The following is a 26,392-nucleotide window of genomic DNA, read 5'->3' as shown; positions in this document are numbered from 1 at the left end:
TCAATAGTCTTCTTACTGGTATATATTCAATATTACATATCACATTCCTTTCTCTTTAACACATTTTTCTAGCCATTGATAAAAATTATCCCATGTTGTAAAATACACTGAGTCTTCTCTTTTATTTTTAAAGTCAATCTATCCATTTCTGCACACTCTAAAACATTCTTAATTAATTCTTTTTAGTTGGTAAATTTCCATTTTTCCAATGTTAGGCAAATAAAATTCTTGTTGCAGTTAATAGATGTAAAATTAAATATATACAGTCTTTATCATAATTTGCCCCTATTACTCCTAACAAAAATAATTCTGGCTTAAAATCTATTTGTTTTTTAGTCATTTTCTCCAACCATAAATGTATTTTTGACCAAAATCTTTTAGCTTTAGGGCATGTCCACCAGATACGGTAATAAGTACCTCGTTTTTGATTGCATTTCCAACACTTGTTTGAAATATTTTTAAACATTTTTGCTAATCTCACTGGTGTTAAATGCCATCTGTAAAACACTTTATATAAGTTTTCTTTATATGCTACTGCTTTTGTTAATTTAGCATTTCTTTCCCATAACTTTTGCCAGTTCTCTAATTCTATATTATGTCCAAATTCTTTGCCCGTGTTATCATTGTTTCTTTTATTTGTTCTTCTTCCATCTTAAGCTTAACAGATATTTATAGAGTTTCTTAATCAGTTTTTCGTCTGTTTTATCTGGTCGAATTCTGTCTGTTATTTATAAAATCCCATTGTTTTAGCATCTTTTTCATATCTCGTTTGGATTTGCAAATATGGCCACCATGATAGATCAATGCCTTGTTCTTGTAAATCTTGTCTGTCTTTCAATTTCCCTTCATTGTTCAAAATATCTTTATAGGTCACAACTTTGCCGTAATTAATTAAATTTGGATAAGCAAATGCTTTCATTGTTGAAAGCCATCCAGGTATTTTGATATAAATTTTCGCTTTTATTTTTTCCCATTCTAAAAAAAGTGCATTTCTTATAAAGTGGTTTTGAAAATATCTATGAATTTTATTCTTCCCATACCACAGAAAGGCATGCCAACCAAGTTGTAGGTGATGCCCCTCTAGGTATAATAGTCTTTTATCTCTGAGCATTATCCATTAAGCCATGTTAATATAGTTGCTTGGTAGTATAACATCCAATCTGGCAATACAAATCCTCTACTTTCTTTCGCTTCTTGTAACATTATCTGTCTGTAGCTTTTTTCCTTGCCAGATAAATTTCAATATTGTTGTGTTTAGTTCATCAAAAAAGGCTTTTTCCAGTCTTACAGGTATCGTTTGGAATAGAAAGAGTATTTTTGGTAAGATATTCATTTTCACTGTTGCTGTTTTCCCCAGCATTGAAAGTTGTAAAATTTTCCACTTTTCCAAATCCAGTTTTATTTGTTTTAGCAATCTTGCATAATTGTCTTCTTTTATTGTTGTACATCTTGCTGTTAAATAAATTCCCAAATATTTTAACTTTTTTAACTATTTGAAGATTTTTTTTTGCTAGTTGTTTTTTTTGTTTTTCTGATTTTTAGTTAGCACTTTAGTCTTTTCTCTGTTTATTTTCAATCCTGCCACTTCTTCAAATTTTTCTTATTTTCTCCATAAGTTTAGTGCTTGTTTCAAGTGGTTCTTCCAATATAAAAACCAAGTCATCTGCAAATGCTTGTAATTTATATTTTTCATCTTTTATCTCCAGTCCTTTAATTTCTATATCTTATCTGATGTTTCTATTCAATACTTCCAGTGTTAGTACAAATAATAATGGAGATAGTGGACATCCCTGTCTTGTACCTTTTTTGATATCAAAGTTTTCTGTAAAATCTCCATTTACAATTATTTTGGCTTTTTGCTTATAATAAATTGTTTTGATTACATTTATAAAGTTTTCTCTAATTGCTGAAACATAAATTGCCAGTTTACATTATCAAACACTTTCTGTGCATCAAGAAATATTAAAGTCATCTGTTTCCCTGGGTGGATTTCATAGTACTATAGAACAGGGCTTTTTAACCTTTTCACAGATTGTACCACTTTTAGGATATGGCAATATTAAAGTACCACCAGTCACCTAGCAAGGTGTCAAAAACTTGATGACCCTCCCCCCCAAAATAAAAATAAAAATAAAGTATCACTTAGTGACTGTTCGAAGTTACAACGACATTGAAAAAAGTGACATGACCATTTTTCACACTTCTGACTGTTGCAGCATCCCCAGGGTCATGTGATCCCCTTTTGCAACCTTTTGACAAGCAAAGTCAGTGGCCGAGGGGGGGAGTAGTGGCCAGCTCAATGACGCTCAGGTCACAGGGCTCCTGTGGAGGGGATCTGAGGGTTTCCGGTGGAGGGAGGTGGGACTGGGATGGGCGCCAGGGCATGGTCCCCTGGAGGAGTCTCGCCGTACCTCTTGTTCATTGGTGTGGGTTACCCAGAGCCATGGGCAGCAGAAGGCAAGCACCTAGCCCAGCCCTTGAGCTCCTGTGGCACCAGGACTCTGCAGCCCAACCCAATCCATCCCCACTTCCCCAAAGGGGCGCCTGGCTGCGCTTATCTCCTTGTGAAGGCTGCTGCTCCTGATGTGCCCACTCTCCTTGGCCAAGTTGCTCATGGTGTGTGCAGGAGGGCAAAGTGCGTGGGTCAGAGTGAGGCCCATTCCCTCTCCATGTGAGCAAACCTGGCTTTGTAACCAAAGCATCCTTAGCAATAGGATGGGAAACCATCAGGATAGGCCAGGAGGAGGGGGCATGGGGGTTGTTGGTGGCCAAGGGCAGCAGGATTGCTGGTGGCCAAGTGCTAAGACAGGATTTCCCTCAGGTCCTTCCTTCCTTCCTTCCCTGCCTTCCTTTCTCATTCCCATCTCCTTCCTTCCTGTTTCCCACCCTCCCTCCTTCCCTGCCTCTCTTTCTCATTCCCATCTCCTTCCTTCCTTCATCCCTCCATGCCCAGGAAGGGACAAGGGGAGGGGGAGAGACTGGTGGCCATGGCTTCAAAGACCACTGCAAATTCCTGGACAAGAGCCGCACAGCCTTAAGAGCAGAGTGGCGGGAAGATATTTACGATGAGGAAGGGAGAACAACAGGCAAGAAATGCAGCAGGGGATGGGTCACCCTCTGCAAGGAATGAAGAAAGGCACCATCCCCTAAAGGAGACCAGAAAATGGCCTTCGCCCACTTCACACATCCGGCTCTGTGGGCTCCGGGGAGGGGACACCGCAAGCAGCATGAGAGTCTGTTATTTGCACTATGATGTTCAGCCCCCAACCTGCCCGGTTTCAGCAGGCAGCAGCATGTTCTCCTAACTGCACAGAGATGCTGGGCCAGGTGAGGGAAAGTTGGCAAGAAACCAAAGATGCCTGGGTGCACGCACAGGAGGCAGTGAGTGCATGGGCCTGGTGTCCCGGGTGACTGTTTGCCCTGCAGGCTGACCATGTTCTAAGTGCTTCCCTTTCACTGTTTTTCACTGCCATCTATGTACGCGCCTGGCATGGATGGCTGCCACGAAGTTGTAGATGAGCTCCTGGCCAACCTGTTTGATCTCCTGTCCTCCCCCCCCTTTTCGGTGCATCTCCAGCTGACTCCTCCATCCAAGGCTGCATCTTTTTTTTCCCTCTCCCTCTCCTGCCAAAACTGCCTCTTTTTATAGCCTCTCCTGGCTCTGCCCTCCTCCTCTTTTCTCTTCCGGGTGAGCTGGAAATACTGATCCTGGGACCTTTGTCTTGCCCCGGCAACCCTGCAGCTCCTGAGGACTCTCACAGCAAGTCTTGCACTGCACTGCTTTGGCTCATTCCCTCTCCCTGGTACACTTGACTAGGCTGGGCATGGTCGCGTACCATCTGCCAGGTGCCAATGTACCACCGGTGGTATTTGTACCATTGGTTGACAAGCCCTACTCTAGAACATCTAGAATCATTCTTAAATTATTTTTTATCTGTCTTTTAGATAGAAAGCCATTTTTGTCTGTATGTATAAATTCGGTCAAAAATTTATTTAGTCTTTCTGCTATTATTGAGGCAAAAAATTATAATCTACATTTAATAACGATATTAGTCTATAATTTTTTATTTGTGTTAGATCAGAGTCTTGTTTGGGTATTAGGGTAATATTGGCTCCATGTATTTGGTATTTTAGCTCCAACAGTATTTCATTGCACAGTTCTTTCAATATTGGGCTTAGTAATGATTCATACTGGACCTGGAGTCTTGTCATTTTTTTGCCTTTTTATAGCCTCTTTAATCTCCATCATTGATATTTTTCTATTTAATATATTTTGAATATTCTCTGAGATTTTAGGTAAGTCTGCTTTTTTTTAAATACTGCTGAATTTTTTCTTTTGAAATTTCCTCTGCATTGTAAAGTATCTCGTAATAGTCTTTGATAATTTTTTTAATGGTTTCATTTTGAAATTGTAATTCACCTTTTGAGTCTTGCAACTTGTTTATCATTTTTTTCCTTTTTTTCTTTTTTCAATCTATGTGCTAACCATCTCCCCGGTTTGTTGGCGTTTTCAAAAAAATTCTGTTTAGCCCAGGAGTCAGCAACCTGAATGACTCAAAGAGCCATTTGGACCCATTTCCCAGAGAAAATAAAAAACCGGGAGCCACAAAACCCTGCTGCTTATCCCCCCCTCCTGCATGGAATGCCCCGCCGCTACTGCTTCCCCCCCCATGAAGCGCTCTACCGCTGCGGCTGCTTTTCCCCCCGCACAAAGTGTCCTACCGCCACTGCTTCCCCCACACCCCCAACGGAGTGCTCCATTGGTGCTGCTGCTTCCCTCCAGGATGGAACGCTTCTCCATTGCTTCCCCAAGTGGCGAAGGTGGAATTTGGGAGGCAGCAGCAAGGCGTAGCCCAGGTGTGGCTCAGAAGCAGCAGCAAAGCTCGTCTTTGACACTCAAGCAGCTACCAGTGACTTGGATGCCTCTGCTCCATCTGAGTTGAAGAAAGTGGAGGTGCAGCAGCAGGATTGCTCTCAATATGTCAGGCGCACACGAGCAAGAAGCACACCTGGCTCTTACTGTTTGAGAGCAATCCCGCTGCTGCACCTTTGCTTTCTTCATCTCGGACGGAGCAGACCCATCCAAGCCACTGGCACCGATTGAGTGGGGAGAACAACAAGGAGAAGAGCGTGAAGACGGCTGGCCAGGTGAGGAGTAGGCCAGGCGATGCTGGCTGGCTGGCTGGCTGGGGAGGAGAGAATCATGGCCCTCGGGAGCCTCTGCCAAGCCTCACGGCAGTGACATTGGCAGTCCCCTCCCCCACCCGACCCGTTTGTGGGCAGTCCCACAAACAAAAGAAGTGGGACTAAAAAAGTTCAATCAATCAATTCCAACTTTGCAAAATCTTTTTTGTTTTCGTAAGAAGTTGAAATTGATTGATTGAACAACTTTTTTAGTCCCACTTCTTTTGTTTGTGAGACTGCACATGGCAGTTATGTTTTATTATTTCCATTTACTTCTTAAGTTTTTTCTTTTGTGGGTCTATTTGTAATTTTGATTCTAATTTTCTGAATTCTTCCTTCAACTGTAACTGTTGTTGTTTCTTTTCTTTATTCTTTTTAGCAGTATAAGTTATAGCCAATCCTCTGAAATCTGCTTTAGCTGTGTCCCACATATTCTGAAGCGATGTCTCTTTTTTCTCGTTTATTTTGAAAAAAAAGTCCATTTCCTTTGTCACTAGTTGTATGAATTCTTTTTCTTTCAATATAGATTTGTTCAAGGACCATCTTAATTTTTTCTTGCCTCCTCTTTATTAGGTTATGATCTGCCTAGATATTAGTTTCTATCTCAATTTCTTGTATCATCGTGCTAAGATCTGAGGATATCCATATCATATCAATTCTAGACCATGATTTTTATCTATTTGAGCAAAATGTATATTGTAGTTTCTTTGGATTTCTCTCTCTCTCTCCATATGTCTTGGATATAGAGTTCTTCTGCCATTTTAAAAAATACTTCAGGTAATATATTTCTTCCTTTCCTCCCTTGTTTAGTGCTTTTATAGTCCAAAGTTCCATCTGTTATTGCATTGAAGTCTCGCATTACACAAAGATTTTGATAGACCAATTCTAATATTTTTTTATATATTTTTGATAAAATTGTTCTTGTTTATCATTTGGTGTGTATAGTGCTACAATCAGTGTCTGTTTTTGATCCATCATTATTTCTACTGTTAATGTTCTTCCCTCTTCATCCGCATAACTTTTTTTAGGTTTCATTGTTTCTTTAATGTATAGGGCTGTTCCTCTTTTCTTTTGATGTGTTAATGCAAAGTGAAGTTTATCAATTTTCGGTTGTTCTAACAATTTATAGTGTTGTCTCTTAATATGTGTTTCTTGGAGGCAAATTATATCCATTTTTAATTTTTGTAGTTGTGTAAAAAAGTTTTTCCTTTTTGAGGGACAATTTAGTCCATTTATATTCATTGACAAGATCCCATTTTCCTTCTCTATCTCTTTCAATTATATCTAAGTCTTAATCTTCTAGTCCAGGGCTTTTCAACCAGTGGTACAAGTACCACCTGTGGTACATTGGCACCTGGCAGGTGGTACGAGACCATTCTAGAATAGTGGTAGCAGGGGAGGGGAATGAGCTGAACCGGTGGCAGCACCGCCCAAGCCTGAGCGAGAGATGGCTGAAGCCCCATCAAGTTTTTAACACCTTGCTAGGCGACTGGTGGTACTCGGATACTGCCGTATCTTAAAAGTGGTACAATGGGTGAAAAGGTTGAAGAGCCCTCTTCTAGTCAATCTTATCTGTCTCTGTTCTCTTGGCTTTGCTCCTTCTATGTATGTATTTTTAATTTCTTCCTCCTCTCTTGGTTTAACTGTTCCTTCTACTGCCATCTCTTTCTATTTCTTTGTTTCTCTCGTTGTATCAGATTCAAAATTACCTCCTTCCGGAAACGCTCTGTGGTTATCATAGAATTCCATTGCTTTAGGTGGCGTATCCAGTCTATATCTTTTTGTGTCCTAATAGATTAAAATCCCTTCTGGAATCAGCCATTTGAAATTCACTCCTTTTTCAATTAATTTTCTAGTTAGAAACTGGTATTCTCTTCATTTTTCTCTTATTCTCTTAGGGCAGCGGTTCTCAACCTATGGGTCGCGACCCCAGTTGGGGTTGATCGACCATTTTTCGGGGGTCGCCAAAGAAGGTGATCCGCCATTTTCTCCCCTCGGGGTGGCGCCGCGCATGCGAGCCGCACATGGGGCCCCGCCCCCATGCGCGCCGCACTGCGCATGCGCAGAACGTTTGTGTGACGGGGGTCGCCGTCACACAAACGTTGAGAACCGCTGTCTTAGGGATTTGTTTGAGAACTACAATTTCTTTTTCTTTGTATTTCAGAGGTTCATCTCTTACTCTTTTCAGAATCTCGTCTCTTAACTGATCTTTTAAGAAAACTAACGTGTACTTCTCTGGGGATTTTATTTCTTCTAGTGTAGTTTATGTTAACTCGATAGATCTGATCTAATTCTCCTTCCATTATTTGTTTCCCAGTTCCAGTGCGTCGGCCAATAATTCCGTTATCAGGTCTAGAAAGTCCTCTTCCTTATCTTCCATTATATTTTGAAATCATAAAAAGTATGAGGCGTTTTCCATTTCCATGACAGCTGTCGAGTCTTCTAGTTCACTATTTATTTAGATCAATTTCTGATTTTCATCTTTAACTCTTTTAATTTCTGGTCAACCTCAGTTGATTTATCTTCTATTTTTTGAATTCTTTGTTGGTTTTTTGTAACCATTTGTTTGAAATTTTCAAATTGAGAGTCTGTGTTATTAATTTTTTGATTCATTTTATCAAGATCACTTTTCATCTCATGGTTTCTCGTTGTAACTACCACATGAGTAGCAATTGCCTTCTGAATTGCTTGTAGTGTCGCTTGTGTTTCTTTTTGGAAGTTATTAGCCTTTTCTTATTGGAGCATTGTATCAATTGATCTTTGATAAACTGGACTTGCAGAAGCAGAGGAGGGAGCAGAAGTTACTTTTTTCCAGCTTTAGATAGGTTTGGGATGCTCATCTTTATCTTTTAATCATACTTTGTAATCCACCAAGTAAATCAGAATTTGTAATCCAATATGTTCCTAACAAATAGGAGAGGTAAATAGTAAAAATAATAAATAGTTAAAAAAAAGGATAAAAGGGAAAAAAGGAAAAAATATATTGTCTAATTTGCAATCCAAATTGTAATCCAAAATGCTAGTAGAATTTTCTTGTTATTCACTCTGTCTCAAAAGAGCTTGTAAAAATTCCAGATCAAGCTGTATTTGTAATCCAGGGAAGTCAGATGACTTCAAAACAACTTTTATTTGTAATTATAATCCATCCTGTAAAGAAGGGCAACCCAAAAAGATTCTTCTCTTTTCCAGCTACAATCTCCAGGACTATAAATTCCAAGGACATCAAAGAGTTTAGTCTATAAGCTGTGTCTGGGCATCTAGCCAAATTCTCACTCCAACCATAATAGCTTGATAAAGAAAAAAAAGGGGGGGTGAGTGTAGTTCTTAGTTTTGCCACTAGTTGTCATTAGATGTCCATTTTATATTTCCCCAGCCAGACTTTGGGAATTTTGCGAAGTTATAGTCCGATGGTTTCCAAACAAAGAATAAAAAGAAAAGTTTATGGATGTTAAAGCTTCCCAAAGTAGTCGTTTTCTGTCCCACTTAATTATCTTCACAATGTTATTATAAGTCTCTTTAATTTCCCCCGAAAGCTTAAACTGCCACTTGTGTTTTTCAGGAGGGAGGAGTAAAAGAAAAGTCTTCCCCCCCCCCCATAGCTTTGGGGATTTCTTGCTTTTCGAGAGCTTTTTTCCAGTGTCAGAGAGATAAGGAAAATAGTCTCACCCAGATCACCTGTTTTGCTTTCCACTTGATTGTAATTGTTTTCTTCCAGCAATCAGTAGCTTATGGCTGACAGCATGGGTGCGGTCGGTCAGCCTTTCTTCCTGCCGGTCCCGAAGGCTTCCTTGGATCAAGCGGGTCAGCTACCGCTAACATGCAATCTACAAAGATTCGCCATTTGGCCCATCGCTTCTACAGGGCAACTTTAGATGCTTTTGGACGGGTAGAATTCGGGCGTAGGAAATGGAGCTTCTTTCTTCTGCACCCATGGTGCTACAAGCATTACTGGAAGTCATTATGAATGAGTTCTTACTGTGTTTCCCCTAAAATAAAACCGGGTCTTATATTAATTTTTGCTCCAAAGGACATATTAGGGCTTATTTTCTGTTTAGGTCTTATTTTGGGGAAAATATGGTACTAAATGCGTCTGTCTGGCTGATGATCATAACTGGGGCTTATTTTTGGGGGCGGTCTTATATTATGACATTGTAAAAATCATGCTAGGGCTTATTTTCCAATTGGGTCTTATTTTGGGGGAAACAGAATATTTTACACAAGGAGCAAAATATATGAATAAAATAAAAAAGTGTAGATTGAGATGCCTTGTTTTACACAAAGAAAAAATATTTCAATTGTCAATAATTTTGTACTACAGGCAAAATGTACTAACAGTTGTTTTTGTAATAGAGTAACTAGCTACTTAATGTTACAATTAAATTAATTGTAAATACAAATACATGATTTTTTTTTCTCTTAAGAGGGAAGATGATGAAGAAACACAAGCCTTAAAAGAAAAATTGAAGTACTGGCAAAGACTCCGTCATGATCTTGAAAGAGCACGGTTGTTGATAGAGCTTATACGAAAACGAGAAAAATTAAAAAGAGAACAGGTATAAAGCTGTTGATGATTTTGTCTTAGTTTATATACCTTAAGTTTCACGTAGTGAATAGAAATGATAGGGCTGTTTTTCCTGTAATGGGAGAGATTTTATTTTCCCTTTTAAAAAATATCTATTCTAATATCAAGCACTGTAGTGAGGATTAATGACATCTTCTAAGATTGTGGAAAGAAGGGACAGCAATAGGGAGCTGCCCCATGCACCCGCTTACCGTTGCAGCCAGGCCTCCCATGAATTGACACCTACCTCGCCTCGCCAACCCACTTCTTCTGCAGCATACGCACACACACACACACACACACACACACACACACACACCGGCCTGCATTTCACCATCAGAGGCCTTCAGAAAGGCCTCTGCAGTTGAGAATGGAACTCCGGATTCCCCGTGGCCTGCATTTCACCATCAGAAGCCTTCTGGAAAGGCCTCTGCAGCCTAGAACCAAGCTACAGATTCAATCTGTACTTGGTTCTCGGCTACAGAGGCCTTTCTGGAAGGCCTCTGTCGGCAAAATGCAGGCTGAGGGCCACTGCACGCATCAGTCTGAAGCTCCATTCTCAGCTGCAGAGGCATTTCCTTCAGCTGCAGAAGTGGGCTGGCTGGGCGAGGCTGTTGATGCCGCTGCCGTGAGGTGAGACCATGGAAAAGACATCCCCTGAAAATAAGACCTGATGCCTCTTTTGGAGGCAAAAAAAGACTGTCTTTTTTTAAAAAAACAAGTTTTATTAATTTTTCAATTTTTACATCCAAGTGATTAGGAAGCAGCGTGGTGATAGGGTAATCAAAAATCCAATAACAGAATCATTCATATATATCTCAGGTTACCTCATTAAAATTTCCCTCTCTATTTCCCTTAATTTTTATATCATATTCAAGTTAATACATTTCTAGATAGGGCTCAATCAATCAATACATTTATCAGTAAAATTTTAGTTATACATATCCAAATCCTGTTTTTTAAGTTTTACTTAATTCCAATTACCATGTTCCAATTTAGCCATTAATAATCAGAATAATTAAACTTTGGGTAACCCTAATTTCCCTCATTTCATTACCAAATAATTGTCGTGTCTAGATTACACATATTATTCCGAAAATTAAATTCTTACTTTATTTCACAAATATATTCTATTTCTTGTCCTGATAGCTCCTCATTTGCTAATAAAATATTTTTCTGTCACAAACCCATTTCCATATTACAATTCAAAACTATAATCTAACAATTAATTTTCATTTCCATTATAAATCTAGGTCCTAAATATTAAATTGATCAATATCTCTAAAAATCTCCTTAACCCGTTAAATAAAATTTTAAGCTATTCCATCATCAATTATGAGGAGAAGGAGAAAAGAAAAAAAAAGACAAATGGAAAAAGTCCCATTTTTAAATCTAACTCTGCCTTTCTTTTTTTGCCAGGCAGGTTTCCATACTAGTGTCTTTAAGTCCTCAAATAGGTGTCCCTTCATTCCTACACATATTGTTTGAATCAAGGGAGAACAGCCAGTTATCAATTTTTCAAAGGAACTGTTTTGTAGTTATTAGGTTGTTGACTTAATAATTCCAATCTCCATGTTTGGTTTAAAGTGTTTATCGTCAGTTCAGTCTGGTCTTCTTCTAATTTCGTCTAACTAGAGTAGAAAGTCATGTCCAGTGTTGTAGTTGTTAATTGATTGTCTAGATTCTCAATGTGTTATGTTGTTCAGTTCCTGTTGCTTTTGGAGTTACAGGTACTTTAGTTGAAATCAGTATTTGGTTATCAAAGTTCTCAATAAGTTGTGCATCTTGTGTAGAATCCTCTTTAGTATTAATTTGTTCCTGTTGTTTTTTGGCTTGTAAGTTGATCAGTTGGCATCTGGGGTTCAATTTGTAGTTTTGAGGTAACATCTTTGGCTTTCTGGAATTCATTAACTCAGTGGGTTCAAGGATTTTTTCAACTATCAGTTTATACTTAAGTTGTGGGTAAGTGGTTAGAGATAGTCTTTTAGTGGAGGCTATGCTTAGTAAGAGTCCAGTGTCCACCTCCACAATTTCTAGAAGTTGTTTCCACCACCCAGCTTTTCCAACTCTTATCTTTTTTTTAGATAATGTGAGGAGTCAACAGGCCTCACAGGCAGAAAAAAATCAGTTTCTGTTCCAAGCTTCACCACAAGATGTCTTCACAGGCTATGAATTCTTTTTCCAGACGCCCATTAGGTTTTTATTCCAGTTAGAAAAAGGAAAATAAAGTATTTTTTAAAAAGTTAATAAATAGATAAAATGATAGGTCTCTATAATAGGAACTTTTTGGGACCCCAAAGTATCAAAAAAAAAAAAAAAATCCAGTTATTTAGTTATTGAGATTAGTTATTCTTTTCAAGAGTTAAATTCCCAAAGTAGGCAAACGCCGCTGTATTAAGAGCAGAGGAGAAGTTTCAGGAGGCTTTCACAGGAAAGTGGTTAGGGTAAAAGAGAGGTAAGGAAGGGTCTCACCCAAATCCTCCACCGTGCTTCGTTGTAATTTTGGCTTTCAAGTGGTGCGAGGGTCCTCCTTAATGGTGAACGTGCCTCCAGGGCGACTTTCGACCCTTTCCAGGGTCTTCCAAAGAAGGTAGTATAAAACTGGACGCCAGAGAGGGGGCTGAAAATAAGACCTGGTGCCTCTTGGAGGCAAAAAAAAAAAGACCATGTCTTATTTTCGGAGAAACATAGTATATCTAATTACCATACTTTCAAAGTTTGAGTACTCGTAATAATCATAATAGGGAGGAATAAGCCCATCAGAGAAAGGCTTATGTACTTTTGCATTTTTGAAGCAATTAGCTTATTTATAAAACACAATTCATTAATTATTTCTAGGTTTGGAGCTATGAAGAAACATAAGTCTTTGCCCTGACTTCAAGAATTTGGAAAATGTCTTTATAATTTATCGAGGCTTTTCAATCTCTCTGCCCCATGTCTTCTAATACAGCAAATATACTGCTATGATACTCATTCTGCCCAAGCTCAAGTTTTACAGAGTTGCTCAAATAGGCTGTCAATCTCAGTTTACATGTATTTTGATGAGCTATATTTTGCTTTACCAATGTCCGTACAGATTTTCTGATTACTATGAACTAACTAATTGGAAAGAAATAGGTGAATTGTTCATTTTATTATGGAGAAAATTTGATAAATACACAGTCTCCCAAAAATTATCTTAAATTGCTGCGAACCTTGATTAAATGTAAATAAAAAATAGGCATTGTGGCAGCAATTTTTTCTAATATTCACCATCCTTTTGTTTTTTTAAAAAATAGCACAAAATTCTTTTTTTAGAAATCCATTTATTAGTTCTTTCTATTTGTGTTTGTGTCTGAACAGCTCTATGTTTTTAGTCTCATTAAAATTCTGAATCTAACTCTAAGACTCTGAAGGATACTTCATGTAAAACAAATGCTGTAATCTCACCTTCACCTTCAACAAAGTTTTGGAAATGAATATTTTTGAAAAATTACTCAGAAAAAGGTGATAGATAAGATAACCTTTATACGCACATACACACACACTTTATACACACATATACACACATACATATATTGATATTATATGGTACAAAGCTACCAAGAGCTGTGATGGCGCAGTGGTTAGAGTGCAGTATTGCAGGCTAACTCTGCTCATATTGCCTGGAGTTTTGATTCCCTCAATCCTGACTGGCTCATAGTTGACTCAGCCTTCCATCAGGGATGGCCAGCAGCCGCACGCAGTCTTTGGGCAAAAAATCAGCTGGAGCTGCAGGGCTGCCGGGGCTCTGCTGAAGGCCCAGGATCGGCATGGGCAGCTCCAGCTGATCAAGCGCTGTGTGTAATCGCCAGCTGGGGAGTGGGTGACTGCATGAGGGAGTGGGGTAGTGACAGATGCTGTAGCTCTCCTGAGCTCCAGAGTGGCACAATCGAAAGAGAAGGAGGGAGGGGAGAAAGGGAAGGGATATAAAAGGAGGTTTTGGCAGGAGAGGGAGAGAAAAAAAAACAGAAAGAAGGGAACGGAGAAGAAGAGGCTTCTGTGAGACAAGCAGTGAGGAGAAAGAGAGAAGGAGAAGAGGCTTCTATGAGACAAGCAAGAGGGATCAACGAAGGAGTAGAGGCTGTGAAAGGGAGAGCAAGGAGAGGGAGAGAAGAAAGTAGGGTCCACCAGCGACCCATCCATCATGGCAGTGGTGCATATTAATAAATATGGATAAATTCATCATACATTCGTCAGTGCAAAGTGAAAGAGATTCAGCAAATGAACTATCCTCAGAGAAATTAAAACCGGTACTTTTTTCCTTTATTATTATTATTTTTTTTTTGGACATCAAGTTTTTGACACCGTGCTAAGCACTGGTGGTACTCGAATATTGGCATGTCCTAAAAGTGTTACAATCTGTGAAAAGATTGAAAAGCACTGAATTAGAAGACAGCAAGTACACAATGAGGAATACACATTGAAACCAATCAACTAGGAGACACCAAATGCCTAGGAAGCTAACAAAAGCCTTTAGTGTAAAACTGATTAATTGTTAATTTTAGGCAATTAATGCCAGCCAGTTAAGAAGTTAGTGCTTTTTAGAGATGTGATGTATTGTCAGGTAGCGATAGCTTGTTTAGGTGATCTCTCTGCTCTTTGGGGAGGGGGAATGGGTCAGGCACAAGACAATGTGAACTAACTGACAATAATGGCAAATGTGATGAATGCTGTGAAGGTCTAAATTTAGACAAGGATTGCAAAGCTACTTTTTCATCCCTATCATAATTATGAATGGCAGTTGTTAAACAAGAACTACTTATATATGTATTTAAGAATGTGAATTAGCTGAGAGAAAGGGGAAAGAAGTCATGATTGGCTGGAATTAATAAGATCCTCAAGACGGTCAGAAGAGATAAGTTTAAAAAACAAAATAAAAACAATATATGAATTGGCATTAGACCTGATAGATTCATGGATGGTTTGCAAGGTTATTAAGATATGAGGAAGTATAATTATGTTGGTATTTCTTCGGCTTATTATTTCTTATTTCCTTTCTATATTTTGCATAATGTTGTTTACCCCAACAATATTGTTACCCATTACTGCAAATATAGGGATTCACTCTTGTGTATGAGTGGTACAACATAAAGGATTGCTACTTGGAGAATTAAGTTTGCTTTAATATATATAATTCTAATAAAGTTGAATTTTGATTAAGCTTAGTAAATATTGTTTTTTAATAACCGATTCTCAAAAGAAGAAGGAAAGAATAACAATTCTTTGATCAACATATACTATATATTGATGCCTGCATCATCATATCTACTAAATCATTTATAGTTCTATTTTTTAAGTGTAGAAAACATAATCATTTGCTGGGAAAGGAGGGGAACCATCTGAATATTCAATACATAATTGCTATTATATGGTTATTTTTGTTAAATTGTGTTTCAGAAGTGATAGCTTTAAAAACCAACCAAACAAAAATTAGATCTCTCCTTTTTAATCAATACCAAGGTTAAGTATGGTGAAGTTTATTGAATCTTTTAAGAGAGCATTTTAGTTACATATCAGATACACAGTTTGCTTCCTATCAGGCTTAATAATCTTTATTAGTAAATGCCATAGTTGGATTTGATAAATGATCAAATGCACTATAATGCATGTAATTAAAATCTGAACTGACCAAGTAAATGCTAAATAAATAAATTCTGCAATTAATTTGTTATCTATTTTCCTATGCTATTATAAAATTATGCATGTATGGATATTCCTTTTGCCTATAATTTCATTCTGAAGGTTTCTTTCGTTAGTCAGTAGAATTTATCGCTAAGTGTAGTTTTCATGGGTTTGAACTTTAATTGTGATTTATTATAGCAGCAAAGTAGCCAGTGATCATATTTTGATGATAATTGTCCTCTGTTGTGCAGATCAAAGTCGAACAGGTTGCCATGGAACTTCAACTGACTCCATTTACTGTATTATTACGTTCGGTACTGGACCAGCTACAGGAAAAGGATTCTGCTCGTATATTTGCTCAACCAGTGAATCTTAAAGAGGTAAAATGAAACATTTCTGATATATTGAAAATTTCATTGATGAAGTAGAAGGTAACAGACATAACATCTGTCATTGTTCGATCATTTGACCATGGGGAAAGCTGCAACAGTCATAAATGCGAGAACCAGTCATAAAGTTATTTTTTTCAATCCCATTACAACTTTGAACAGTCATTACATCAATGATCATAAATTGAAGATTTCCTGTAATTGCCCTTTTGCTGCTTGTTCCATAAAAAAGTCCTTAAATTTATATTTAAAATTTCTTTCACTATGGATTAAAGGTAAGTGTTACAAAATCCAAAGGTTTGTAATAGCTTAAAATTAATTAACAAGCAGATTAAAAAAAATGATTAAAAAATATGCAAAAAAACCTTTTGAGGCATCAAGTCATGGTTTGAGCAAGATGACTATTCCTATATCTTCGAGAGTTTTAAACCCAGCAGAGAATATTATTTTATGGTTTCCTTCTGAGGAACAACTATTTCAAATACTTGTTAATAATCTCAAGTTCTCTTCTTGTCTGGAGAGGAATTACAAAGAAGCAGTCTACTCGTTGACTCTTCATTCCATTATGGTCATCTGCTTTGCTTCAAACCAAGTTGCTTTGTTCACTGTTTCTTCCTTGGAAGTCCAGGCTTAAATGTTAAAGTTAACTTAATTAGGTTAAACTCACTTTAAGAGTTTTAAAAAACACATTTAAATATAGGATGCTTAGAATAAGATGCAAAAGTCAAGTTCTAAAGTGTCAAAAAATGCACTGCAATAAAATCAGGCCATTTTGGTTTTTCTCAGTATTTTCTAATAATCCGTTGCAGCTTTTCAAAACAATATTTTGAATTTTAGTATATTATTCAAAGTGCATATAACAGACATGTCAAACGCAAGGCCCAGGGGCCGGATGCAGCCCGCGAAGTGGTTTCATGTGGCCCGCGAAGCCATCCTGGAAACAATGAGGGAACGGCCTCCTCTGCCTTGGCCCTGGCCCAGGCCGGCTGGGAGCCAGTGTACAATTTTGTGGGGGCCATCTATGCTGAAATGCATTCACGCTTAGCTCCACAAGGCCATCTGGAAACAGCGAGGAACCAGCCCCTGCCGTGTCGGCCCCACCCCCTGGGTGCATGCTGGGGAGGTGTCACCCTTTGTGAGAAATGAAGAAATGCACCATCGCCTGGAAGTGGCCAGCAAATGGCCCTCGCCTACTTCACATATCCGGCTTGATGGGCTCTGCCCTGGTCCCACCCCTTTCTGCCAGAGACCCTCAGATCTGTCCCACTCCTGCCCAGGCCCCATAGGCACTCTTGACGCGAATGATGTAGAGCTGGCCATGCCCACCCAGTAGGCCACACCCACTCCAACCACGCCCATCCAGTAGGCTGTACCCACCCTGGCCACACCTACCCAGCCCCCCCGAGGGCAACCGCAATGCTGATGCGGCCCTCAATGAAATTGAGTTTGACATCCCTGGCATATAAGAATGTGCACAATACTCTATGCATAGAATTGGTGGTTTTTCACAGCCTGTGTGCAGACTGAAACTAACATGTTCGGATATGGACAGTTGTCCAGAATGTGAACAGTAGGAAAAAGAGAAGGTCAGTGGAATGGTGATGATGATGATAATGACAACAACAACAACATTGGAAGGGTTCTTAGAGGTCATCTAGTCCAACCCCCTGCTCAGGCAGGAAATCCTATACCATTTCAGACAAATGTCTGTCCAGTCTCTTCTTAAAAACTTCCAGTATTGGAGCATTCACAGCTTCTGGAGACAGGTTGTTCCACTGATTAATTGTTCTCCTTAATTCTAGTTGCTTCTCTCTTTGATTCGTTTCCATCTGTTGCTTCTTGTCTTGCCTTCGGGTGCTTTGGAGAATAGCTTGACTCCTTCTTCCTTGTGGCGATCCCTGAGATATTGGAACACTGTTATCATGTCACCCCTTGTCCTTTTCTTCATTAAACTAGACCAGGGGTAGGCAACCCAAAACACTCAAAGAGCCACTTGGACCCGTTTCCCACCAAAAACAAAACACCGGGAGCCGCAAAACCCTTTTGATATCTAAAATGAAGATAACACTGCATATATCCTTTTTTACCTTTATTATAGGTGTGTGTGTGTGTGCGCGCGCGCGTGTGTGTGTATATATGTATGTGTGTGTGTGTACACACACACACACACACACACACACAAACTAAAAAAAAAAGTAAAAATATGACTCTTGGGAATATCCATACTATTAAAACAATGATCACCAAGAGAATGCTTTAAGAGAATAAAATTACATACACACACAGGTAAAAAAAAGGATATATGCAGTGTTATCTTCATTTTAGATGTCAAAAGGGTCTCTCTCTGTCTCTCTCCCTCCCTCCCTCTCTATCTGCCCTTGGTCTGCCACTCCTCTTCCCCCCCCTCTCTCTCTCCCTCCCTCCCTCCCTCCCTCCCTCCCTCCCTCTCTCTTTCTCTCTCTCTCTTTCTCCCCTCCCTCCTATCTGCTGCTCACCTGGCAAGCTTCAAGCTATTGTCCAACAAGATCAGGGGTAAGCAACCTCGTCTCTTTCATGACTCATGGACTTCAACTCCCAGAATTCCTGAGTCAGCCTAGCTGGGCTAGCTAGCTCTCTCCGGCCCTTCCTGCTTCCTGCTTCCTGCAGAGACGCAGCAAAGGGAGGAGCTCTGCCCAGAAAGCTTTTCAGCTCCTCGGAGAACACTGTGAGTACACTCTGTTTTACACATACACACACACAAAAACACAAACACACACACACAGAGAGAGAGAGAGAGAGAGAGAGAGAGAGAGAGAGAGAAGCAGGGAAGTGCAATTGCCTCTCTCTGTCTCTATCTCTCTCTGCAAAGGCAGAGGAGGCTGGGAGCCAGAGGGGAAGGCTCAAAGAGCCGCATGCGGCTCCGGAGCCGCAGGTTGCCGACCTGTGAACTAGACATACTCAATTCCAGCAACCATTCCTTATATGCTTTAGCCTCCAGTCCCCTAATCATCTTTAGGGGACTGATGTAGTATGCAAACTTTAAGGGAGGAAAGAGAAAGCATGGGATGATTATGGGAAAGGTGCGCAGACTATTTGGACATGAGTGGCACCAGGAGTGCTATTCCAATGGTAACATTCAACAAAAAGAAATAAAGAAAAAGAAATCATGAGATTATTGGGAAGGGTTGCTGATCAGTTAAATATTCGCTCCTAGAATTTAGATAACACAGAAGGAATGGCAACATGTGGCTTAAGGAGGAGGGAAGATTGGAGTAAGGTGCTCAGATCAGGAAGATGAAGACATGCAATAAATACAAAATGTATCGGCCTTGTTCTGTTAACCTTGTAAGACCCCTTCATATTTCTCTTGGTAAAAACCATTGACATCTTGCAGGGTTTGGTTCATCAGGATTGAACCACACACACACACACACACACACACACACAGAGAGAGAGAGAGAGAGAGAGAGAGAGAGAGAGAGAGATACAGTGGGCTACAGTGTTTCTGTGTGTAGAGCAAAACACATGTTTTGGTTTCATGCATTATCTACATGTCTTCCATTTAAAATCTGTATTTCAGGTTCCTGATTATTTGGATCACATCAAACATCCCATGGATTTTTCTACTATGAGAAAACGGTTAGATGCCCAAGGTTATAAAAATCTCAATGAGTTTGAAGAAGATTTCAACCTTATTATTGAGAACTGTATGAAGTACAATGCAAAAGATACAATATTCTACAGAGCTGCTGTGCGGTTAAGAGATCAAGGAGGTGTTGTTTTGAGACAAGCTAGAAGAGATGCTGAAGCAATTGGATATAATAATGAAACTGGAATGCACTTACCTGAACGGCCTAAACTTGAATCTCCTCCACCTTTTACCTGGGAAGATGGTAAGGAAATAAATGTCAATTATTGCAACAATATTTTCACGTTTTTGTATAAACAGACATATTTTTGTGTATATATTCTATACAGTAAATGAACACTTTTAGGCATGTTCTTCTATATTCTTAAGCAAGAATTGTATATAATTAACTCTACATAACAACAATCCTGTACCACAAATTATTTTAAAATTAATTGAATACTTATGTGGATGGACTACTATTAATAAGAAAAAAGGAAAAGATGAGACAGTATTTGTTTGAAGTATATATGTGTTATGTTGTGTTATATGCTTTTGAATTGCTGCTTGGAAGAGACTTCATGAATGGAATTCTTTTTTCTAATGCTTAAATATAACTTCTCTCTGTTTTCTTCATTGTCTGTTACTTTTCCCTGTATTCTCTCTACTTCCCTTCCTATTGTTCCTTCCCATATTGTCATCTTTATATTTATTTATTTACTGTTCTTTCTGTTGGAAGATAATGGCTGTATATATCCCAAACTGGTTTGAATGATTGATGTAGGCAGTTGTGGATCAATTAATGGAGTACCTTACTTTACAGATACTTTTAATTAGAAGCTTTTAATTTAATTTAATAGTTACATAATATATTTATTGGGCAAGCAATAGGGATGCACTAGATTCTTCTAATATAGAGTTACAAAACCTAAATTCACAAGGCAGGAAAAGCAAGCTTTACAGAGGAATTGCAAAACTTAGAACAAGAACTTCTTTCAGTTGATCTTAAAAACCTCCTCTTCTTGATCAAAGTAGAGGTAGTGTGATATCTTTAACAGAAGTGGAACAACATAACTGTGAAACTGGAGTTGGGAGTGATGGAAGTAGGGCTGAACTTTCCCATAGATTTTTATGACAACATGATGTAATAGTGGACTCAGCTATTGAACCACATTAATTAGGATAAGTATTATTATATTTTGTATTAAATTTGTCCTTTCAGAAAACATTCTTTGTTTTCTAGGACTGCTATGGTGACAATTTATCAATTACTTTGCAATGATGTTTCAGAAATGTCTTTTGTTCAAGGCTAAATCAAACCTTGGATCTTACCATTGTACTGTTTATACAGTTAATATGAATTCCTACTTGAATACTAATGGAAAACAAAAGCATAATGCAGCTCACACTAATGCATTTTAGTAGATTTGCAAAGAATTATTGATTGCCTTATTCATCTTACATTATTCCACCAGTCCTTTCTCAGTAAATAAATTATGTTCTGCATCATTAAATAAATCCCTTCCCAAGTTTTTAATGTTTCATAATTTTTAGAATAAAGTTCAACTTAATTCAGGGATACATTGGATATAAATGTCTCTTCCAAAAATTAATTGCATTTTCTTTTAATAGAATAGCTGAAGTTTTTATTGTTATAGAACACGGGTGTCAAACTTGCCACGTCATGTGACATGCCGTGATATATCACAACTTTTTTTGCATTGCTGGAGCTGGGGTGGCTGCGGCCTTCGTATGATGCAACCAGCCTGCGGGTCGGCAGTTTGACACCCCTGCTATAGAACTTTGCACGATGAAAATGAAATGAAGGACGGGCTTTACTTGAGACTGCTTAGTGTCTTGAATAACAGCCTATGTGTTCTAACACCACGTGGTACATATTGAAAACATTGAATTAATACTTTGAGGTACAAAAATAAACTGCATGAATGATACAGAAAACAATTTTTGGCTCCTTAAAATTAAAAGGTGATTTGAGCATTAACTTTAAGGCAGAAGTTAGATTTGATCAGTTCTTACCTTGCAATGGAGTAAGTAGCCACTATTTGTGCTGTACTTCAGGAATAAAAGTCTATGTGCAGTGTGATTCTTGTCTGTGAAATGGATTCGGAAAAGTGATGCTCTCAGTAGTAGTACCATACTCCATATTGCTCCATATTGTACCATACTGCTGCTTTAATGTTTGCAGTGAAAGTCAATTGAAATAGCAATCTAATAGCTTTTGTTTTATTGTGTATCATTGTGCAGCAGAGTCATGCTGTTTCTCATACTATAGAAAAGTATTGTAAATGCATGTGTTTTAATTCAGTGGATAGGTTACTGAATCCTGCCAACAGAATGCACATGTCTTTGGAAGAGCAGCTGAAAGAATTGTTAGAAAAACTTGATCTCACTTGTGCAATGAAATCCAGTGGGTCTCGGAGCAAACGAGCAAAGCTTCTAAAAAAGGAAATTAACTTGATTCGCAGCAAGATAAGTCAGCAACATCATCAACCCCCTCAAATTGAGTCAGGTATTGGAAGCTTTGAAGAAGAAAATGCAGTAGTGGAACACGAAAGTGAGGAAGAAGGTAAGAGACATCTTGATTTAAATCATAACAGTACATTCAGAGGGAAAGGGTTGGGGGTGGATAGAAGAGCTAATTTACTATTAGTTGTAAATTTTTAGAAGTCCAAAACAGTTCTAAATAGGAATATAAGGGGTATTTTTTGATATTACATAAATATAGATTGAAATAATTTTTTTTCTATTTTTCCCTACCCATATTCAAACAGTATATTTAAGTGATAAATTCTGAACCCATATTCTTTTTAGGGGAGGGGAATGGAGATTTTAGAAATATTTTAGTGGTCACTATTAATACCTAAATTTACTTTAACGCTTCAGCATAAATTTGTTGATGCGTTTAATAAACTTGCAAAGCAACTCCATGCATTTTTATCCAAAATAAAAATCTGTTCTCTTTTGTAGAGATTACTCTCAGGTAATACATGTAAGAGTGCAGTTTCCAAAATGTTAGTTTTCTACAAGCAGAATTGTAAATACGTTCAATACTAGAGGAGACTGAAATGCAAAATGTTATAACAATATATTTGCATTTTATTTCTAAAATGTAGGAAAAATATTGTAAATAAAAACCTTAGATGTCGTAGAAAGCAAAAGAAAACACATCCAAGACAGAAACAAAATCACAGTACTAAATATTTGGAAATTAAGTTGATTCCTAAGCAATTTATAATCTGCAAGAGGTTGTTGGTGGTGTCATAGCCAGTTTAATGGGAGAGGTGAACAGGTTAAAAAAAATCCAAATTGTTGTTCTAAGTCATAAAGATAGAAGATGCAAAAGATTTTTTTCCAGGAGACCTTTTTATAACCTCATACTTCCCAGATTTAACAGTTGACAACAACTGACATTGCAAAAATTTCAGTGTTTGCATATTGTAGTGCATGAAACAGGAAAGCTATTCTATTTATTTTTTCCAAATTAGATCAAAAGGCACCAGAAGTACAAAAGTAACAAAGACCCTTTAAGCTCTGTCATAAACAAGTCAGCATCCTTTAGGTAGACTATACACAGAATTATTGAATGCTATAGATTGTCTTATAGGAAAATTTTGATATAATATAAATAGAGTAAAAAGAATGGTCTTACAAAAGATTACACTCAAGGAGGGGTTTTTTGGTTGTTTTAATATTCTATCAAATTTTCAGGATTTTCATCTTCAAATGGGGAGAGTAGGAAGAAAGATTAAGATGTTACATTTTTCCCCTTTAACCTTCATTTTTAATATTATAGTATGTGAACTATAAACCACAGTTTTGAATAAACATGTACAGATCAAATTGCATTCTGGCACAGTAAAAGATAAATGAGACCTTTTTAACACACACACACACACACATACACAGCCTTGTTTAGTTTTTTTCAGGCTGAAGCTGCTGGTGACTTTCTACATAGCAACCATTATTAATAGTATAAAACTGCAGTTCACATAGTAGTAAAATGAATTACCATATGAATAAAGAAGTGACAAATTCTAATTCACTAGAAAAGGCCAGGTTTTTTCCCTTTAGAAAAACTTCACAAGTTTCTTAAAGTATGTTGATTAAATCTCAAAATTACTCTTAAATATATTCCAACTTGAATGTTGTTATTTGAATAGAAACAATAAGAATAGGTCAAACAGATATGCATAAAGGTGGCTAAATAGTTCACTATACAGAATAGTATGGAAATTATTGCCAATAAATTCAGTTACATTTCTTTGGTGGGATTCAGATGGCTATGCCTTTCTTATTCTGTCACACAGATGATACCATTACTAATATTCCTCTAAAAATATGTATTCCCTAAAGGTGTATTGGATAGTAATATCATCATCGATCATGGCCATATACTTACTTATAAGCTATCAGCTGTCCCTGATCTTCCAGGGCCAATTATTCAATTGGCAGGAATGTAAATATCCCCCTTTATAAACATAAATTTTCAAAATAATCAGTTTGATTATTTAAATGTGAAAAGAAATGTTATAGTCGAGGCTTTTAAAGCCTCTGCAAAACAAAGTTAAGACATAAAAAATTTCTGTGCTCTGAAATTATTTTCTCAATCAAATTATCGTAGAGGTTGACATCTGAAGTTGGGATTCAAATAGATTTATTAATAAAATTGTACAATAGTAAATTTGATTAAATTGATCAGTAATTTCAGTATGTATAGGACAGATACCATGTGAAGAGTAACTTTTGTAAACTGTTGTCTGGGGGACGGTTGGTTTGTTGTCTATGCAAAAAACATGCACAGTAATATAGTTAGACTGAGATATTAACAAGAAAATTATAGAAATAACTACCTTGATTATGTTTTTATCTAGACAGATTCATGCATATAATACAGGCAGTCTTCATTTAATATCCACTCAAAATTTTGATGCACTGAATGAGGGGGATTTAAGATGGATCCTTGTAATTGTGGCTATTGTAGCATTCCTGCAATCATGTGGTTGCCATTTGTGATATCTACTACCTCCTTCTAACAAGCAAAGTCAATGAGAAGCTGGCAGGAGATAACAAATGGCAATCACAGGACTGTGGTACAATATGGTATTCACCTAACAATGAGAACTCGGATTGCTGGAACTCCTGTCAGATGGTCATGTAATGTCACACCTTATGCATGGGTCACTTAGTGATGAAGTTCTCTACCAAAGGTAGAGAGGAATACCTGTATTTTGAAACTTAAGTAAGAAAATTCTAAAATATTCTAAAATCCTGATTACAAAACTTCTGAAAAGAATCTCTAAAATATCACTTAAATAAATAAATAAACAAACAAATAGAAGATAAAAGAGAAATTGATAAGAATTAGTTCTCTGAAATATTTTAATGTTTTCTTCCAAAGTATTTTAATTTAATCAAAGTGAAAATTTATCATAATTATAATATTGCTTTCTAAATACATTAATTTAACCTCTATTATTTTAGTTAAGAACAGTTGAAAAAGGTAAATACATAAAGTACATATAAATACATATTCAGTAGAATTCTACTTTTATAACAGCATAAGACACAAATACTGCAGTATAAATCTAATATTTAAACATGTAAATCTAATATTTAAATCTAATATTTAAACATGTAAATCATTCATAAGAAGTCCATAACTCCAAGAATAATTCATAATATTAGTTCCAGTGAGAGTTTCTATTCCCAAATAATGACATTGAATATTAAAGCCACTCTTTTTTGCTTTTACATCATTCCCACATAAATTTAGGCATTAACTAGGACAGATAGTTTGTTTAAAGTTTACATACATGAGATGCTTTACTTTGTATCAAACAATATTTACTGCGGGCTACCTATTTGATACTAAGTTTTATGTAGTAGCTCTTATAATTATCAGTTTTCAAAAAAAAACTTTATTAATTTTTTCAGGAGATAAATCTCCCCCTAAACTTGAACCATCAGATGCATTACCTCTTCCTTCAAACTCGGAGACTAATTCAGAGCCACCAACCCTCAAACCAGTAGAACTCAATCCAGAGCAGAATAAGTTTTACAAAAGAGTAAAATTTGACAATGAATTGTATAGTACTTCTATTCAGAAAGAAATAAACGGACACACTCCAGAACACTTACTTGACAGTAATCTCAGTGAGTCGACTGTTTCTGCTGTAGCTGAGTCATCAACTGATGTAAACAGACGTACATCAATTCTCTTCTGCAAATCGAAAAGTGTAAGCCCCCCAAAGTCTGCAAAGAACACTGAAACCCAGCCAACTTCTCCACAGCTAGGGACCAAAACCTTTTTGTCTGTAGTCCTTCCAAGGTTGGAGACACTACTGCAGCCCAGGAAAAGATCAAGGAGTGCATGTGGAGATTCTGAGTTGGATGATGAGTCCCCTGTAAAGCGTCTGGATACAGGTAAACATTTCCTTTAACTACTTTTTGAAGTAGAACCTAGATAACTATTAAATATATTAAATAAATTTATGCTAAATCAATAATATAAATACAGAATGTGATTTTCTTAGTATATCTTTATCAGATTAATTTTATTTCTTTTATGTCTAGCTCTGCTTTTGGTACAGTGGATTTTTGGTCTGCAGTTGAAATTTGTTGCTTCATGACTATATATAGTTACCTTTGTTTCTAATGAATAGAAATTACTTTATTTAAAATTCAGCTGCAAATTATATCCATTTCCATGTAACAATTTAATAATTATTTCTTTTTGGGGGGGAGGGGTGAATTCCATGAAATGGCATTTGAAAATGTATACATATGTATCTGTGTACATCTATTATATTTAGATATAGGTATATATAAAATGTTTCTACAAGTGCTTTTCATATTTTGTATTTTCTGTATGTTTTATGCAGTGCTTCTAATGAAAGCTAAAAGATAGGTGTTCTCAGTATTGATAACACTAATCTGAAATCTCTACGAGTGGGTAGCAAACGTCTTAATTACTATGTTTAATTTTAG

At 37.3% G+C, this 26,392-nt stretch overlaps 1 protein-coding gene across 7 annotated transcripts in view; it reads left to right on the top strand.

The window, feature by feature from the left end:
• The window catches only part of BRD1 (bromodomain containing 1), a 60,711-nt gene that overhangs the window by 13,959 nt on the left and 20,360 nt on the right, over positions 1-26,392 (top strand). For 6 of the 7 annotated variants that reach the window (XM_039343417.1, XM_039343418.1, XM_039343422.1 and 3 more), the window contains exons 4-8: positions 9,606-9,737; positions 15,640-15,768; positions 19,337-19,649; positions 21,711-21,971; positions 25,340-25,828. In XM_039343417.1, the coding sequence (XP_039199351.1) occupies positions 9,606-9,737; positions 15,640-15,768; positions 19,337-19,649; positions 21,711-21,971; positions 25,340-25,828 (1,324 nt within the window). The remainder of the gene's footprint in view (positions 1-9,605; positions 9,738-15,639; positions 15,769-19,336; positions 19,650-21,710; positions 21,972-25,339; positions 25,829-26,392) is intronic. The other variant, XM_039343419.1, reaches the window with a different exon arrangement.

This window comes from Crotalus tigris, unplaced genomic scaffold, assembly GCF_016545835.1.
Source record: "Crotalus tigris isolate CLP2741 ecotype Arizona unplaced genomic scaffold, ASM1654583v1 scf7180000017850.1813134, whole genome shotgun sequence".
NCBI lineage: Eukaryota > Metazoa > Chordata > Lepidosauria > Squamata > Viperidae > Crotalus > Crotalus tigris.
The sequence above is the reverse complement of the archived record's forward strand: the minus strand, read 5'-3'. Positions and strand labels throughout refer to the sequence as shown.